Below are 20135 nucleotides of genomic sequence, written 5' to 3'. Positions count from 1 at the left end.
GATACACTTAATTTGGCCTGGGGGTGGCATATCCCTTTAACAATTTAAGATAGATTTATAGTTGACACGGCGCTCACGGCGCACAACGTCAAAATGACGTATTCCACCTGGCACGCGCCATGAAAAGGCGGCGCAACGCGTTGTCGTGCACCAGTCGAATTTTGTAACTGCACGCGCTGAGAACGACAAACCGGATGGACCGATTTGAAATTAGGCTCAGCGAGGAAGTGCGTCTGTACAGGCACCTGTACGACACTGCACTAAAACAACATAAGGACCACGTCAACTCCCAGAACTGGACAGAGATTGGCAGAACTTTAGGAAAAGAAAGAGTTTTGTAAAAGTGCGAGGAAGAAGCTACGGGACATATATGTAAAAGCAAAGAAGAGGCCAGAGACACGAAGTGGTGATGCCGGGGGCTTCAGGGGTATCAAATGGATACAATGTTAATAGTGGTTTATTTTTTATTTACAACTTGAATGCTACATACCACTGTTCTTTTTTTGTAATGTTAAAATGGTTTTAATAAATGAGTATGCTGAAGTACATGAAATGTATTGTTTTTCATCTGTGGTATCGAATTGGGTATTGAGATTCATGGAATTTCACTGGTATTAGTATCGACTACTAAATGTCTGGTATCGTGACATCCCAAGATGGGAAAGTCGGACTGCTGCGCAAAGTCTTCTCCAGCAAATCCCAAAGATTCTCAATGGGGTTAAGGTCTGGACTCTGTGGTGACAAATCCATGTGTGACAATTATATCTCATGCTCCCTGAACCACTAATTTGAGTCATTTTTGAATTGGAGTAATGAATTGCCACCTAGGAAAATGCCTGTGTCGTCAGGGAAGAAAAAAAAAAAATCCACTGATGGAATAACCTGGTCATTCAGTGGTAGTCAGCTGACCTCATTCTTTGGGCGCATAACATTGCTGAACCCAGACCTGACCAACTGTAGCAACCCCAGATCATGCATCAAGCACAGAAAACATCTAAGGAGATCGCTGAAACTACTAAAATTGGGTTAAGAACTGTCCAACACATCATTAAAAACTGGAAGTATAGTGGAGAACCATCATATCCAAGGAATAAATGTGGTCGGAAAAAAATCTTGAATGATCGTGAATGTTTGGTGAAATTTAGTCGGGGGGAAAAAAAAAAAAAAAGTTCTGTTTAATAGTGAAAGTAAGAGCATTTCCACACGCACAATGCCAAGGGAACCTTGGGGCTCACCTTTTTGTTTGTTGTGATGTACAATTACAAATGAATTTATAATTAAACATCTCAATACATATTGACTAAATGCACTTTTGCAGTTATTCACTGCTGTTGTTTGATGTTCCCACTTCTGAGTGTAACTGCTGTTGTGCAATGCTTGTCATCTCTGTGTTCAGTTAAGTTTTTTAACGTCTTGTTTGCAGCACAGTCATGAATAGTAATTGTGCAACATTTGAATACATTTTTCCCTTGATGTAGCTGTTCATACAGTCTCATCCTACTTACTTCTACTAATGCCAGGAAATCTGCCAAAGTTGTGGTTATGTAGTTGCAGGTTAATTCCATTTCAATTCAAGCCTTTAAGCTGTTAATGTGAACTAATATTCAACACATGTTGCCAAAGCTAATTTTAAATCAGCCAATGTTGTATTTGTAAAATCAGGGACTGCTGGTTAAGGTGTAGTGTTAACTGGTGTTATTTCAGTTTATTTCTCATTCACTGTGTTGTCTAATAACAGACAATAAAAAAGCAAATACGAGGCTTATTTAAGATTTCAGCTGCATCAAAATACAGTAAATAAAAGCAATATGGGGAGAAACAAAGCGATGTTGACATAAAAAAGCAAATACCTAAAGTTCTTAAGGAATATTTTTAATATAATGCTAGAAGTTTTTAGAAAATGAAGTTTCTTGGTCATATCCCCTAGCCTTGATTATGGCTATACTTAAAAGCAAGTTCATGATGTACATTTTTCTCTTTTTTTAATCATTGAAAAGTAATTTTATTTTCTGATTACTCGGTTAATTGACTGAATAATCTATAGAATACTCGATTACCTAAATAGTTGTTTGCTGCAGCCCTAGACTGATCTTTTCCAACAGTGTTGGAGGAGGGCTGAAAGTCATCTACTACACATTTTTTTAAGTCATGTGCTTTTTTTTTTAATGGTTGATCTCTCCTCTGTGCTGGAATTGCGATCTGGGAGTGACAACTCTGGACCTCATGTACATGACTGCCTTTCTCAGCATTAAAGAAAAGCAAAGACAGCTTACCACGACAGGTTGTTCTCTACTTACCATCATCTTTGAGGTCCCATACACGAAGGGTCTTATCTCTTGATGCAGACACCAACATGAGACTGCCATCAGGAGCAAAGGTCAAGTGTCGCACTACATCAGTATGGTCCATCAAGTTCAGCAACAGTTTTCCTGGGACAAATCAAACAGAGCATAAATGAAAAAAGCTGAATGTCAGCAATTTAGAGCTGGTCGTACAATCTGTTTGGCTAAGCTCAAAGGAGAATATATACTGTTGAGAAATTAAAAAATGAAGACAGGAAAGTCATGTTTAGGCACATTTAACAATGGGAAAAAGTTGTTACACTATCTGTTTTACTAATTGGTAACAGCTAATCTGGAGATAACACTTTAATTTAAAGAAACATCAACAGAATTAAAGGTTTCCTCTCCCAAAAAGACCAGGAGAAACTCATCCATGCATTCATCTCCAGTAGACTCCATCACTGTAACGCTCTTTTAACTGGACTTCCCAAAAAGAGCATTAAACATCTGCAGCTCATCCAGAACGCTGCTGCTCGAGTTTTAACCCGGACTAAGAGATCTGAACACATCACACCAGTTTTAAAATCTTTACTCTGGCTTCCAGTCAGTCACAGAATAGATTTTAAAAGCCTGCTGATGGTTTACAAATCCCAGAACGGTTTAGGCCCAAAATACATCTGTGATATGTTCAGAGAATATAAAGCCAGCAGAGCTCTTAGATCCAAGGACTCAGGTCAGCTGGTCCAGTCCAGAGTCCAGACTAAACATGGAGAAGCAGCATTTAGCTGTTATGCTGCAAACAAGTGGAACAAACTGCCACCAAATGGAGACATTTTTAAATCCAGGTTAAAAACAGTTATTTTCTCATGTGTCTATGTACGAAATCTGCACGATATCTTTGAACTTATCTAGACTGTTGCTTGTTTTTAAATTCATTTTAATTATTTTATTCATTTCTCTTTATATTGTTTAATGTATTTTTAATGCTTTTGACACTCCCTGCTGCAATGCTTTTATTTTATGGAAAGCACTTTGAATTGTTTTGTACATGAAATGTGCTATACAAATAAATTTGACTGAAAACGGAATGCTAACATCATCAGCTAAATTTTTGCTAAGCTACAAAAACATCACCCCAAGCCACCGAGCTTCCCCTCTGCTACAACTTTCTACATATGTGTTTGCGGTTTTATATCTTTAATAATAATTAATACTGCAGCAAAATCATTTCCCTTTGGGGTTTAATAAAATATTATTGAATTGAAAAACTATTCTTGCTTGTTCCAGTCTGACCCCTCTCTCTCTTCCATGGTTCCAACCAATCACTTAAAATCTATTCAATGCAGAAATTTGCTGCAACAGCATCTTTTTCAGAACCGTTTGTGTGTTCCCATTTTCTGTCATTGATACAAATGACAAATGTAAAAAGGTATGCACTCGTGTGCACTCTTGCAACTTTAGCTGGCATTTGCGTTCACATGAAAGTCAAATACCTATAGTTAGGATTAAAAACAGTCAAATCTGGTGTATCTGATAGGGACTGAATTGGAACTGGACAATATGGCAGGCAATGTGAATGGAGCACACACAATTCTAGCTCCTGGGAAGGGTCACAGTGCAAATGAATCAGATCACGTATCAACTTAAATCTTAGGTGGTTTGCATTTCAACAGTTTGCTTACGCTTTTATTTTCAGCTTAGAACCTGACAATTTGAGTTAAAAGTTGAATTGCTTGGATTCACTACTTTCAGAGCTCTTTCTTCTCATTCATTTTGGAGCTCACTTGACCACTGCAGTTTGGAGCGTGCACTGTGAACCGTTTCCACAGCTGATTGAAGTTGTAATGAATGTATGACTTTGCCTCTGTTGGCAATGGAAACAACAATTATAGTGGTACAACTGAAAGTTATTAGATCTTACAAACTTTTGTGGAGATTAAATGTGAGCCTAACCCACTGAAAAAGGAAGCTTGAAATCAAACACTGGGAGTGCTTTTTAAAAAAAATCAAATGTAAAATGCTGCAAGCCCAAACCAAGGCACAAGGTATACCAAAATACTACCCTGCCTGCTAGGGCTGTTGTTGGACCGGAAATGGGCCTTCATTTGTTCCTAATCTTGGAGAGAATTTAGGTTTCTCTTTCATAATCTACTTTAAATGTCCTTCCTGTTTACCAACTGAGAAAGCTGAAGAAAGAAACCACTTCCAATTTGTACTCACCAGTGTAAACATCCCAGATCTTGATGCGACCATTGTTGAGGCCTGTTGCCAGTAGTAGCTGGTCTTGGCCAAACTTGAAGCGGTGCCACCCAATGTTGACACAACGGCTCTGTTTTTCTGGCACAGAGGAACCAAAAGCTAATCCCCAGACAATGTCACCGCAGTCTATGGTGTGTTCAAGGGGTTCGCCAGCCACCGAGACTGTATGACCTCCGTCACTGTTCTGATGGGACAAATACCGGGTGCTTGATGCATTGGTGGCTTCTCCACCATGGCCCACTGAACTAAGGCAAAAGAGAAAGACAAAGTGAAGCAAGTTAAAACACAGCGATTCAAGAATGCACATATATAAGAATAAAAGTTAAGAAAAATCAATTATATAGTGTTATAATTGGCTTTGTTCTTAGACATTATGTACTCATATTCTGTAGTACACTAAACAATTTATGTTCCTATTTTGTACTTTTCCACTCTGCTTCCACTCGGCAATATATGTCCTTGAATGGTCCAAGACTAAGATGGCATAACTGGACTAAATAACTGGGTCAGATGAAGCTTCTGTATCTTGTCAGATATGTCTGTTACATTAGATACACGCCTAAAACAACACTCACACACACACACACGTTGTTTATCACCTCCAAAGAGCATTATGTGGATGGTGGTTGGCCTGCTCATGTCACTAATAACTGGCCAATTATACTCAGTCGCGTGTAAGTACAACATCTGTGAGATAAACATGAAGAAGATAAAAATGAACTATTTCCGGATATCGGGGCTCGGGCTGGCGGATTTCCTGCGCGTCTAGCGCTGCCATACTTTATATGTCACCACTAATAAATACTAGGGGTGGGACGATATGCTCTGGTCACGATTCGATTGTATCACGATTCTTGATAATTGCGATTCTACAAGTATTACGATTCGATATAACCAGTAATTGCAATTTTCTTCCTCCTTAAAAAACAAACAAGTTGAATCATACACTTCTAGAATGAATGTCGTTCCCATAAACGATGCACATCAGTCTGTGTCAGTCAGTCCAGCAGCTGACATTTATTTCAACTGAGACAAAAAGAGTTTTTTTTAAAAGTTTACAGTTACAAAATGAATTAAAATGTCCACACAGCACAAATTTGGGCTGGTTTTAACATAACTTAATGTAATGAATTGATGAAGTTTTTCTGGACACGGATATGACATAATATAATCGATTCAGGGGAGAAAAATCGATTTTTAAAATCATCCCATTAAAAAAAAAAAAATTAATTAAAAAAAAATAATCGCAATATGTACATGAATCGATTTTTCCGCCCACCCCTAATAAATACTTTGTTTAACTTAAGACTTCTCCAGCTTGTTCTTAGGCTTCCAATGAAAGAATCGGGCTAACAATAGCTTTGTTGTGGCAAACTTGCCTAAACTCATTTTATACTAGTCTTTGACTGCTCAAGTAACTTACCTCATCATTAAGCCCAAGAAATGATGGTGGTGCGAAGGTCTATTGTATTTGTAGTGTTCATTAGGTCTGAGCACTGAAGGTGGTGTAAAGTCCTATTGAAATGTAAACATCTATTTTTAGGCCCGAGCACCAAAGGCTGAGGTCTGTTAAAATGTAACTGTTTATTAGGTCTGAGCACTGAAGCCAGAGTTCGCGTTAACCGACAATTGTCCGTCATTGACGGATTTTTTCCAGCTATGACGGAAAAATTTGAAGGCCGTCCGTCATTTTGACAGATTTGACCATTACCATTACCAATAATAAAAAAATGACAATAAAACACACAATTGAAATCATAGGCAAGTTATGACATTTTTCTTACTCTACATAAGTTTCATTGCCGTCACCAACTTTCAATCTGAGCCGCAGCTTTGGTGTTCAGTGGGCCGATACATTGTAGCCAGCTGCGCGAGGGTGTTCTGATAGCCGCTCGTCTGTAACTTTGACAGATGATGAATCATAAAAGTAGCCTACCGGTAACCTCACACCCGACCTGGTGGTTGCGAGCTCGTGCATATTAATTAGCAATTTATTAGCGATTGATTAGCTGTCATCACGTTCAGAGGCTCTTGCCGGCTTCTCATCGTTTCATTGGGAGACATGTTTCCCGACTTCAGAGCTTTGGTTGAAGTGGCGCTGGTCATTCCAGTCTCCAGCGTCGCAGCTGAGCGTGGGTTCAGCCTTCAGAATAAAATTAAAACCTCAATGAGAAGTCGTCTGTCGGAGGCAAGGACGCAAAATTTAATGACAATCGCCTCTGCAGCAGTCTTAATTGATGCGTTCGATTACACACAAGCGAGCTCCCTATTCAAATCAATGCGGGCCAGAAGGAAGGTTTGAGCTACAACAGGTCAATTCCAGATTACCACTGCAACCATTCTAAGTGGACTGTTCGTATTTTCACTACAATTTTCTTCGTTCGACTACGTTATAAAATAACATGTTCATATGCCCAACAGCCGCAATGTTTTTAGCAGCGAAAAAAAACGAGTTCACAAGTGACCGAACGTCAATCTCTGAAGAAATGCATAAATAAAGAAAATATTAGATAATACACACTTGTTCTGTGAATTATTTTTTAAATGAAAATAAGTCAATAAAACACGAGTTATTATAAGCATTAGGATATAGCCTGTATATTAGCCTACCATTTAAAAGTCTGTATATTACCATTTAAAATAAAATGACGGATAATAATGGACAATGACGGAATTTTTACGACCCTGTCCATCAAAATGATGGACAGTGAAAAAGTCTAGCGCAACCACTGACTGAAGCCAATGTGAAGACCTGTTGAAAGCCTAGTGTTTATTACAAGGTCAGAGCACAGAAAGCGGTGCAAAGGCCCACTGAAACCCTGGTGTTTCTTTGTTATGCCTGAGCACTGAAGGTGCTGCGAAGGCCTATTTTATCCGTAGTGTTTAGTCTTATTCCGCTTCTTGTTCTTTGGCCAAATGAAAACAGATTTTTTCAGTCTGAACATGCTCAAAATGCCAGGAAATTTGACAGACGTACCCAAGGAAATGCACTACGCCACCTATTGGCGTAGCCCCAAGACACATAGAACACACCAGATCTTTTGGGTCAAAAATTCCATTTTGGTGTTTTACAGATGTTACATATCAACCTCTTACAGAGGTTGGCAGCCCCTTAAATTTGAATGTTATTAATTTATGTTAAATAGGAAGTTGTTATATCTGCCACATAATACAATCTGCACAAAATGTGACACAAATGACAACAATACTCCTCTGCAAAGATCCACATGAAAATATTGTGTGTAAGTCAAACCCCCACCCACTGGCAACAGGAATGTACTTCTATAGCGCTTTTCTAGTCTAGCTGACCACTCAAAGCGCTTCTAACACATGCCACACACACTCATACACCACGTCTTAAATAGGAAGTCGGTACATTGGACAAAACCAAAGTTAAACCTCCACATGTATTTCCACCTCGGTCTTCGCATGAATTAACATTGGGGAGACACCTTCCTCGACACGTTGTCATTATTCCAGAGGCTTCCAGTCAAATGTAATTTGCCTTCAATCAGGAAATTGCTGTTTCTTCGTAATGCATTGCCCTACACACTGATATTTTGCATGATTGAAAACCAGCCTGAACACTTTGGCATATTGGTATCCACCCACAGTCACTGCATCATCTGAAGGGTGCTTGGAGGAAACCATCTCTGCGTCCTTTGAGATGTGTCCCGAACTAGCCTGGGCCTGAACTTACAGCCTTAATAATTTTTCTGATTCTTCCTGTAAATTAAATAAGGAAGAATCAGAAAATAATGGCATATTAATACCCTTTTTTGATGGAATAAATGTGGTCATGAAATTTCACGAACTAAAGGGAATACAATCATTTCTATAGTATATTTTGGACAGACAGAACAAATTGGCCCAACATTGCCACCCATTGTTGCTGCCCCAAAACTAAAAAAAAAATTCTATGAAGAAATCTATTAAATTTGGCACATGGGTAGAACATGTGAAGCCCCATAAGAAATTTTGGTGGAGCCCAAGTCTAAATCCAACAGGAAATTGTCGATTTTGGTTGTGTGTAACAAACCCTCCTACACATTTTATCATATGGCTCACAAATTTGGTTAGTACCGTCATCATGTGTGATTAAAAGTGATCAAAAGCTTGCGTTTTTGACAATGGGTGTGGCCTTCACCTGATGTTACAAGCCATATATCTTGACACTGACTTGACTTATCACTCAGATTGTTTCAAGCCTGGCAAGATTTTGAAGTTAAATAAACTCCTTGAAGTTCTGTCAACTGCTATATGATGTACTCAACTGATCAGATTATATCATGCATAATGCGTAAAAACAGCCTATAAAAGTTTTAGATTTTATGAAATACTGGGTAAAAAAAATAAATAATGAAATTGTACATCTCTTTTCTGAGCATTCAAGTCTAATACTCATCACCTCAAATTTAAGCTTCAGATATTCTGAATTTAAAAATCATTTAAAGAGTTCCTAGTATTCATACAAAACAGAAGACACTAGCTACTAAAATATAACTTGATTTAAAAAAAGACCCCCAATAAATCAAAGTGTTTTTGCACTATCCATCTTGCACAATATCAAAATATCACCTACACATTAGTATCTGGCCCAATAATGTTAACAAAACCGTTAGCTCTATTGGACCCAGCTGAGTGAAAGATCACTCTGATAGCTGTCCAGTGCATTGAATGAACTCTGTAGTTAATATGACTTTAGGAGTAATTTTCTAATTGATTAAGATTAAATGCTTGGTAAAAGCAAATATGTGCAAAACAATACATAAGAGTTAATTGGAATTGCTGGTTTGAGTCTAAACACCTTAAAACAGTATAACTACATTAGAATTATGTTGGATGATAAAAACTTAACTAAAAATTACCTGACTTTAACAAATGTTTTTTTTTTTTTTTTACCCAACTGAATAATTTATAGATTCCTTCTCCATTCTGCATTGCAACGTTGTGTCTTCTTGTAGTTGCCTATATTGTATATCGGAGATGGCAGTTGTAGGTTTACTTTGCAGTGTTCAATTTGGCCTCTCCTGTATGGTCACGTATGCTCGTGAATCTGTGAACATGATACGCCAAAGATGTGGCGAGTATGCGAGAGGTCTAAATTAGGAACTGTGGGGAATCAAATACACACATATTTTCTGGATACGTCGCAGATGGGTATCCAGATTTTGGGATTTTTCAGGATCTGCTGCTGTCCGTATACAGGGATATCTGAAAACAGAATCCATCAGGTATGCGATGTGGATTTTCCCGTATATGTGACGGATACGGGCATATCACCGCATTGGATATTACCGTATCTTTATGCTTTTAGTCCAGTGTATCTTACCAAGTTTGCTATCCCATTAAAAAAATAAATAAATAAAAATCAGGCACCTATATACATTACTATACTATAGCTGAAACTATTACAACATTTGCAACTATCAAAAGCCTCCATTTCATTCATATAATTCAAAACATGGAGCAGGTTCTTCTTTACCCTCTCCCCAAAAGAACATTTACTTTTTAATCATGACAAATCATGTGACAGAAACAAGCATCCTGAAATATAAAAACAAGCCCAAAACAAAGACAACTGTGTTCCTCAAAAGACAAGGAAAAAAAGAGCTTATAATAAACAGAACTGTGTGTCACAACATAATGTGAAAGATCCAATTCTGATAAAGGTGTGTACATGTCTATATAATGGGCGAGATGAGCATACGCCACACAACTCCACCATTTATTGCTTGCCCAAATAAGACCTTAGTGTGTCTGTGCGCCGCTGCAGCACAGCTCATTCACTCCGTGCTCTGCGATGGTCGGCTAACTTCAAACGGAGTTGCTACTGATAGTTTTGTGCAACATGGCAGGATATTTATCAGATTTTGATGACGTGGACGACGACTTTGAGTACGATGGAGTGAATGAGCTGTGCTGCGCGTCAATGAGTATGTGTAGAAAGCCCCCGATAAGCCCCCCAATAACACGGCAGCTCTGAACTAACTGTGCAAAAGTACGCGTTCATTCATTCATTGGTCTTAAAGTATTGGTGAAATAAAGACAGTTAATGCCGTATTTAGAGGCTGTATTGTCTATGCCCCGTTCTCTCCCATTATATGGATATACGCAGATCTCGAGTGATCTAAATATCACCAATCTGTTATCGGTGAGTAGACGAACGTATTTAATGCCAGAAATAAGGTCCAGGTTTCCCCTTTAATATTGAAGTACTGTTGTGCATGTAAATGTAGCCAATGATGGCAGCTACTTCAAAATATTGGTAATAGCTTATGCATTATAGATTATACTTACAAGCTCTTCAGGCATTTTGTCCATGGAATGAGCCTGACAATGCAATGCCCCTGAGACCAAGCGAAGTAGGAACCATTGGGTGCAAAGGCTAATGTCCAAGCCTCCCGGCCAGACTTCTGGTCAAAAGGTGCAACAGGTACAAGGAGTTCACCAATGAACTTAGCCTTACCTGGGAAAACAACAAGTTTGCTTTAAAAGAAGTTTTATACATACAGTTTTGAAATCATTATCATAACAGTGTGTATATGTACACATATATAAATAACTTAACAATGGGCCTCATGCAAGAATATTTTCGTATTTTTATTCTAAAATTCTCAATTTTTTTCGTATGGTCTCGTTCGAACACGCCACATCAGATTCAACAAAACGCTCTTAATGACCTGCGTAAATGATGAATGCCACCCGTGCGTATTTAAGTGCACGTACACGAGGATATTAAATTTGCATACTCCACACCCAAAATAATATGCTTCCTCTCTCCTGTGCCAGGAAGTGTTAAGTGTTGAGTCATGAGAATGTCATCAAGGCGCAAAAATAACAACTTTACGGGCTCCGAGATTGAAGTTCTGCTTTCAGAGATCCAGAAAGGAAAATCTGTCATTTTTCACAGTGTCAGCAGTGGAATTACGGGACCTGCTAAAGCGAAGAAATGGGAAGCAATTACGAGTGCTGTTAATTCCGTGTCACCTGTAGTTCGTAATGTCACCGAAATAAAGAAGAAATGGTTTGATATGAAAATGGCTTAAAAACAACAACAACAAAAAAAAAACAATAAAAACGTCTCGCCATGGCCAGGCGCTCGATGACTGCAACTAAAGCCGTGCAATCAGTTGTTGCCTCATCATGATGGCACTTTGATGGGGTGGTCCATGAGTGGGGTCTTCTGGCACCACACCTTCTGGTCTGCCTGGGCTGGTTCAGGTTGTGTGAGACCCTCGTTCATGGCAATATTGTCCAAATCTGGCATGCCTTCTCTGGGCTATAGAGCAGTTTGCCCCCCGCTGTATCGAGACACACCCACCTGGCCTTCAGCTCAGTGCGCTCCACAACAGCACGGGTGCTTTGATGCGTATATGTGTCCCGTGTTCTGATTATGTATGGCAGTCCAGCCAAGGCATGAAAGTCCCTCTTAATCTGTACTTGTTGGACAGCGGTGTATGGGAATGTAATGTACCATGGGTGATAAACTGATGAGAGCTTTGATGACCAAGGGGAGCGCACGACTCACAGAGGACTGGGACACCCCCGATCTGTCTCCAATCTCCCTCTGAAAGGTTCCAGTGGCCAAAAATCCAAGGATGATGATGACCTGGACGTGTGGTGGAATTGGGTTTGATCGGCGTGTTTCTCTCTGGAGTTGTGGCAGCAAGCTGCATATTTGCAGCAGCACAGTCCTTGGCAATCCAAATCCCGATGTCAGCCATTCGTCTGTCTCTGCAAGGATATCTACACGGTCTCGGAACACACATGCGCTAAGGGATCCAAAAGTAGCAACTCAGCCGCTGGTTACACTTCCCATTGAGCTTGTTATATACAGAGTCAAATTAACCTTCAATTATTGCATAATTTAAGTCAAACAGAATAATGTCAGTATCATTTTGGGGTATAATGTATATATTTATTTATGTTTGCTTCAAAGTAATTAAATATACAGTCCATTAATCAAGCAAACTTGATTGGAATAACAGCGGACTATTTTACGAAACTTCTACAACAAGGTCTGTAAATTCTGTTCGTACCTGAAAGAAAACGTAAAATATGAAAAGATTGGTGAATGCGCAAATTCTCTTAAATCACTCGTACGCACGATTTAAGAACAAATCTGTGCGTACGAACGGTTGTTGCATGAGGCCCATTGTCTTGAATGTGGTTCTTGAACAGTCAATTGAGCATTGGAATTTGTGTGTTCGCCACAGCAAAGAAAGTCTTGGGTACCACACCCTGAGAATTTGCACATCCATCATGACAAAGCTGCTACTTGACTTTCTGTTTGCATTGTTCCAGGCGTTACGCCAACAACAGATATTTCATCACAAAGTAATTCTCATGTTTATTTCACTTGTGATTAGTGATGCTCCGATCGATCGGCTGCCAATCATGATCGGCCGATAATGCCCAAAAATAGCCTGATCGGCGATCGGAAAAATATGCCGATCAAAAAACCGATCACGTGACGTAAATTACTAGCTTTTTTTTTTTTTTTTTAACTTAAATTACTAGCGACCACTTTCTAATGTGGTACATGACGTGTGTACAGAACCGAACAGGCAAAACCTCTACAGTGCATCTCGACAACATGACCTCTCCTGTCTGGAATTTCTTCAAAGTGTGTCAGAAAGATGTGAAACTTACTGCGGTCAAGCCATCTGCGCTTCGGAGAGGCACGGTCGCGCTAGCTACACTTGAAAATCTAGTGCCCGTTTACATCGCGTTGTACGGTAAAGCGTGTGAGTGGATTTATGGTGCATTCAAGTGCACCCCGTAAACTCAGAAATCTATATCGAAGTTGATTTTTCATTTGTTGGAATACATACACCTGTCATTACTTGGTTGTTTTTTTACTACATTCTTTTTAATGATTAAAACAAAATGATAGAACAAAATTATTGAAGCATATTCAGAATCAAACTCATTTCTGCATAGTCAGATTTGAAAACTTCATTTAGAACCAAATCAAAATGTTCTCTGCCAACTCCACCAGATTCTTGTTCTACATGTCCCCAGCTACCTCTGTGGTGATTTTCAAGTCATTCCACTGCATCATTGTTTAATAATCTGATGCTGAAATCATACCCAATGAATGGTGTATATGGGCAGATTAAAATATTAATAGAAAATAAAAAAACAATTGTTTTCTGCAAACTCCACCAGATTCATGTTCTACATGTCCCCAGCTACCTCTGGTGGTTTAATTTCTATAAATGGTGCACTCTCTGCTAGATGAAAGGCATGGAAATGTCAGATTCCTTCCATGATCGGCAATCGGGCAGATCATGATTTTGGTGATGGTCCAAAAAATGCTGATCGGAGCATCACTACTTGTGATATTGGGTTGAAAAAAAGGTGATGATAATTCTGCTGTGGCTCCCAATTTTGGTAAAACAGCTGACTATTTTACAAAACTCCTATGACAGGTCTGGATCACTCGTAAATTGTGTACGTACCTGAAAGAAAACTCAAAATCCGAAAAAAATTGGTGAATGTGAAAATTCTCTTAAATCACTCGTAAACACGACTTAAGAACAAATCTGTGCGTACGAACGGTTGTTGCATGAGGCCCAATGTTCTTATACTCTACATGAGGTTAATATTAAGGGATATATTTTTGGGCTTCTGTGGTTAAAATGTTTTTTAATCCTTTTCATAACTACTGATTTACGACAATTTTAATATATGAACTGAAATTCTAGTCTTGTGACAACCCTATTCTCTGGATAAAATGACCCTTTCTAACTAATGCACTTAGTTCTCAACCATCTGAAAAGACTAACCCAAACATACAATGAAACTAGGCTACTCTTTCAGGAATTAATGAACTTCCAACTAACTCTCATACAAACACAGACTCAAGCGGAAATCAGGCATATGGGTACACATGGGGTTATTTAAGTATCCCACACAGAAGACATTTATGGTGATGCGACTGAAAAATAAAATTAACAATAAACTAACTTATACCGATTTTGAAGTCACTTTAAATCAGTGAAACTAAAACTGATCTGTGCATTTTCATATTCAACATCAATGGCTCTATACTCAGATTGATTTTTCTATACACAAACTGTAGGATCAGCATATAAAATCATATCTTATTCCACATCTATTCCTCATCACCAAAAAAAAAGAAAAAAAAAACACTGCAAGAAAACAAAAGCAAAAAAAGTTTCAAGATTAAAACACGTTTATTATCAATAAACTAACTTATCAAATCTATTTTATAGGGCTACATAATAAACACACTGTATGTATTTGGAAGTATTACATTTCGTTTATTTAAATACATTGGTCAAAACTAGGTCAGATTTCGGCATAATACAATTAAATTCATCTCGGCAAGTTCCACCTTTTCTTTTCCTATCGCCGTCTCTGCTTTTACTTTAGTTTGACAAGAAAAAAAAAAGAAATACAAAAACAAACAAAAAAAAGAACAGGCAACAGTGGGAGTAGGAAGTCGTTGCAGAGAGCATTCCTAACAGGACGGCACTCCCGTCCCAGCATGCAACACGGTTTAACGTAGCTTCACGTTCGCCATTATGCAATAAATTAAAATGATTGTACAGTATAAAGAATTAAGATTTAGCTTGCACGTATGTCAGTGTGGACTAACACAATCACACACTTGTGGGGGGGGGGGGGTGTCGACCAAGAAAGCATAGCGGAGGCTAATAACGCTCCAAATTTCGACACCAGCTGTAACTCTTCCGTAGGCTACAGACCACACCAAACAAACAACACACCAAATGTTCGACCGATATTGGATTCAGTAAACAGCAGCTTTATCGCTACTTTTGACCAGCATAAATCAAGGGTTTGCACTACCAGTGGCTCTGAAAATCCATCTTATTGACACCGAGACAATTGATTATCCGGAAACGACTTAGAATTCGCATCAAACGTGCTTCGTAAAATTAGCTTTAGCTAAAAAAAAAAAATGCAAGTACTTACCTAAATCATTTTCATTTACCGAATCTGGGAAGCTTGCCATCTAAATAAGGGCACAGACTGATGGAAAAAGCAGAGCACAGAGTCTAAAAAAGAATCGACTGTTGAGGGACTAGACAGCTTCAGGTCAAATCTCTACAGAAGTTAGTTAAATCCCTCCACGTAGCGTCTCTGGCGGAAACATACAGTCGTCTTCGATTAAATAGTCCTCTTGCTCAACAGAATTCAACTTGCCCTAAAATGTGCAACTGATGTGTGAGCGTATTATTACGTTACGAGATTAAAAATGTATAAAGATCGTAATGTCTGAGTGGTAACCCCCAAATGCGACGGTAAGATGCTCTGCAGATTGTGCTAACCTCCTTGAAGTCACAGGGCTGATCGCAGGAGGGTTTTCATTTTACGTCAGCAAAGTTGCTATGGTGAAGCTCGTGCAACCTCCCTGTACTCTCGTTGTTGTGTGAATGCCGAGTCAGTAGTCATACAGTTTTTTTTTTTACATGTCTCTTTTTCCTCTTTCGTTATTATATCTTTTTCCTGTACGTTTTTGTCCATTTAGTTATATGTTCAGCTTTTGCTGGAAATCCCTATCGGGATTTTGGGCATTTTTTAACTTTGATTCCTTTTAAGATATTCAGTTTTGATTTAAAAAAAACAATTGATACTAAATGAGATGTTTTTGTAAAATCACAGGCTACGTTTTAAGTAATTTCTTGCTCTTGCCAGAATTTGTAAGCGGTTAATGAGGATGGTTAAAGTGACATCACACGTCATGTGACATACTTTTAACTTTTAAAAACAAGCTTTATTTAGCTTATTTAATCCCAGTTGTTAATCTTCAAATATAATTTATACATCAAAATGTAAACACATTTGTGCTCTTTGTCACAATGTGACCATCAAAACATTGTGACTAACAGAATTGAGATAGATAGATAGATACTTCACTTCAATTCAATTAAATTTCAACTCACTTTTATTTATATAGCGCCAAATTACAACAAATGTCATCTCAAGGCACTTAAATAATTTTCAATTTATTGTAATCATAATCCAATGAAATTCAATTAATTAATTTCAAAATAATCCGATTCATTTATTTAGAGCCAATTCAAAAACAATTACCTAGCTACAGAAACCAACAGATTGCACCAAAACTTTTCTTCAGTCAAATCTCCCATTCAAAGTGAAATTCACAAGTTCCAGCAGTATCCACAAAACTTACTAATAAATTTATAGTACAACAAAACAGGATTTAAAGTCCAATGCAGAATGGAATGTATAGATTAAGGTGAACAAGGAGGAATGTTGGTGTTATCTCCTCTATTTCTCAATAGCCGCATTCCCACTGTAGGAACCTTTTGCAGTTCCTATAACCTTTTCAGGAATGAGGCCGTTTTTTCGTGCATTCGCACATACAGGAACTCGGGACCATCTCCCTCAGTTCCTATAACCATTTCAGCTCCTTCTCAGAGGCTGGGTCTGTTCTGGGTTCTATAGGAACACATCTGACGGAGGTGTTTGGTAGCCACGCCCCTTGTCAGATTTCCGCTTCTTGTGGTCCCTAATCTGACACGTGTTTCATAAATTAATCTTACACGTTGTCTCCTTTGTCTGCGGCGCTTTCCTTCCTTCCTTCATGAAACGAAGAAGTATCGCCTGAAGTATCGATTCTTCGTCTCCTGACTCTCTCTGTGAGCTCTTCCAGCCTCCATGTTAGACGCCCGATGTGATCGTCCATGATTAATATCACCATCATGCAGACCATGAACACGGTGCCCTCCTCACTCTCCATATTAGCTTCTTGGTGGTGTTGTTTTCTTCTCTCCTTACTTTTCGCGGGTTTTGTTTTGTCTTGTTTTTGAGTCTGGTGCTAAAGTAACATGTTACTGTCGCAGACGGTTGTGTCGCATCAGTATAGGTCCCTGACTCATGTGCGAATGCAAAATGAAACAGTTCCCCTTGGGAAGGGCAGTTCATAGAACGAAATTCGAGGTGGACCGTTCTTAGAACTGCGTTCTTAGAACTTCTCTGTCAGAATGCGGCTTATTTGTAAGTCATTTAAGTCTATGTAAGTCTGTGTCAGAGCTATAGAGTTATAAAGAATTGCGACACACTCTGATGTCGCCGCTAGGGCTGTCACGTGTAAGCCTCAATAGTTCCAAACATCACAGCGCTGTCAGTCAGTTTGAACAGGTCTTAGCGGGATGGAGCACAAAATACTGTAATCTAATGGTAATGTCTTAACACCTAACAATCAAAATAACTTTACATAATGTCACCTGACAATAAAAAGTTAACGGACTTTAATGAAATTATCACGTTAATCACCTGACGTTAGCCTCCGTTACCAAGCTTTCAGTTAGGTCCCTAAATCCATTACATTTTTTTTTTTTAAACTTTGTGTATTAAGCCTTTTCACAATAGAACACAGACACACAGGAACACTCAGAACAGAATCCCTTCCCCATGAAGTGAAAAAAAAAAAAGAATGAAAAAATACAATTTTTTTTAAAAATACATAGATAAATCACCATAAAAAAATTATAAATAGATGAATAAAATCTAAGACAATGTACGTCAAGCATGTTGTAAAGGAAGACATATTAATATAAAAAGGAGAGAATGTTACAGAAAAAAAACAAACAAACAAGCAAGCAAAAAACAGAGAGATACAGTACATACAGAATAGTATTTAAGTGGGTTGTCATCTAAACACAATTAAATCAGTGGTTGTCCTAGTTAACTTGCTTCATGCAGCTCTGATTCCTCTTCCACATGTCTCAGTGAAGATTGCCAAATCTGATTGAATTTACCAGCTGAACCTCTAAGTGTGTGTTTTATTTTTTTTCCAATTTCACATGATATAAAGTACTTCTGATCCTAAGTGTGTGGGATGGAGGGATGGCATCCTTCCATTTTTAGAAGGATTAGGCGACGGGCGAGCAAGGTACAGAAAGCCAGAAAGTCACACTGGGAATTGTTCAAACCGTGAACAACGGACGGTTTTCCAAAAAGTGCTTTGATTGGGCAGGGGGCTACATATACCTCCAGAACCTCAGAAAGTGTTTTAAACACCGAAGTCCAATAGGTCGACAGTTTGGAACAGCTCCAAAACGTGTGTAAATATGAGGACGGGGTCATTTTACAACGGTTGCACGCTGGATCTATATCTGTCTTGGTCAGATATGATATGACTATGACAAGACATGACAATGACATGACATGACATGACATGACATGACATGACATGACATGACATGACTATGACAAAACAAGACATGACATGACTATGACAAGACATGACTGACATGATATGACTATGACAAAACAAGACATGACATGACTATGACAAGACATGACTGACATGATATGACTATGACAAAACAAGACATGACATGACATGACATGACATGACAAAACAAGACATGACCATGACAAAACAAGACATGATATGACTATGACAAGACATGACTGACATGATATGACATGACATGACAAAACAAGACATGACTATGACTATGACATGACATGACATGACATGACAAAACAAGACATGACATGACATGACATGACATGACATGACATGACATGACATGACATGACATGACAAAACAAGACATGACTATGACAAAACAAGACATGGCATGACTGACATAACAAGACATGACTGACAAGACATGACATGACATGAATATGACAAAACAAGACATGACTATGACAAGACATGACATGACATGACATGACATGACAAAACAAGACATGGCATGACTATGAAGCACTTTGTGAATCCTTTTCTGCGAAAAGTGCTATATAAATAAATAAACTTTAATTACTGACATAACAAAACATGACTGACAAGTTAAAACTGACAAAACAAGACACGGCATGACTATGACATGACTATGACATGACTATGACATGACTATGACATGACTATGACATGACAAGACATGACTATGACATGACATGACTATGATAAAACAAGACATGAAATGACTATGACAAAACAAGACATGACTATGACATGACATGACTATGACAAAACAAGACATGACTAGACTATGACAAAATATGACTGACATGATATGACTATGACAAAACAAGACAAGACTAGACTATGACAAAATATGACTGACATGGCATGACTATGACAACACAAGCCATGGCATGACTGACATAACAAAACATGACTGACAAGATATGACTGACAAAACAAGACATGGCATGACTATGACATGACTATGACATGACTATGACATGACAAGACATGACTATGACAAGACATGACTATGACAAGACATGACTATGACATGACATGACTATGATAAAACAAGACATGAAATGACTATGACAAAACAAGACATGACTATGACATGACATGACTATGACAAAACAAGACATGACTAGACTATGACAAAATATGACTGACATGATATGACTATGACAAAACAAGACATGACTAGACTATGACAAAACATGACTGACATGATATGACTATGACAAAACAAGACATGACATGACTATGTCAAAACAAGATATGACATGACTATGACAAGACATGACGTGACATGACATGACATGACATGACAAAACAAGACATGACTATGACAAAACAAGACATGAATA

At 38.4% G+C, this 20135-nt stretch overlaps 1 protein-coding gene across 1 annotated transcript in view; it reads right to left on the bottom strand.

Moving 5' to 3' along the window:
• wsb1 (WD repeat and SOCS box containing 1) overlaps window positions 1–15906 on the bottom strand; it is a 30309-nt gene extending 14403 nt beyond the window's left edge. The window contains exons 1-4 of the mRNA XM_075474173.1: window positions 15510–15906; window positions 10842–11010; window positions 4503–4786; window positions 2298–2429 (exon numbers count right to left, since the gene is read on the bottom strand). Of these exons, the coding sequence (XP_075330288.1) occupies window positions 2298–2429; window positions 4503–4786; window positions 10842–11010; window positions 15510–15549 (625 nt within the window). The 5' untranslated portion in view covers window positions 15550–15906. The remainder of the gene's footprint in view (window positions 1–2297; window positions 2430–4502; window positions 4787–10841; window positions 11011–15509) is intronic.
• Window positions 15907–20135: the final 4229 nt, after the last annotated feature.

The sequence above is a fragment of the Odontesthes bonariensis genome, chromosome 9 (assembly GCF_027942865.1).
Source record: "Odontesthes bonariensis isolate fOdoBon6 chromosome 9, fOdoBon6.hap1, whole genome shotgun sequence".
Classification (NCBI taxonomy): Eukaryota; Metazoa; Chordata; class Actinopteri; order Atheriniformes; family Atherinopsidae; genus Odontesthes; species Odontesthes bonariensis.
This window is presented reverse-complemented; position numbering and strand designations above follow the sequence as displayed.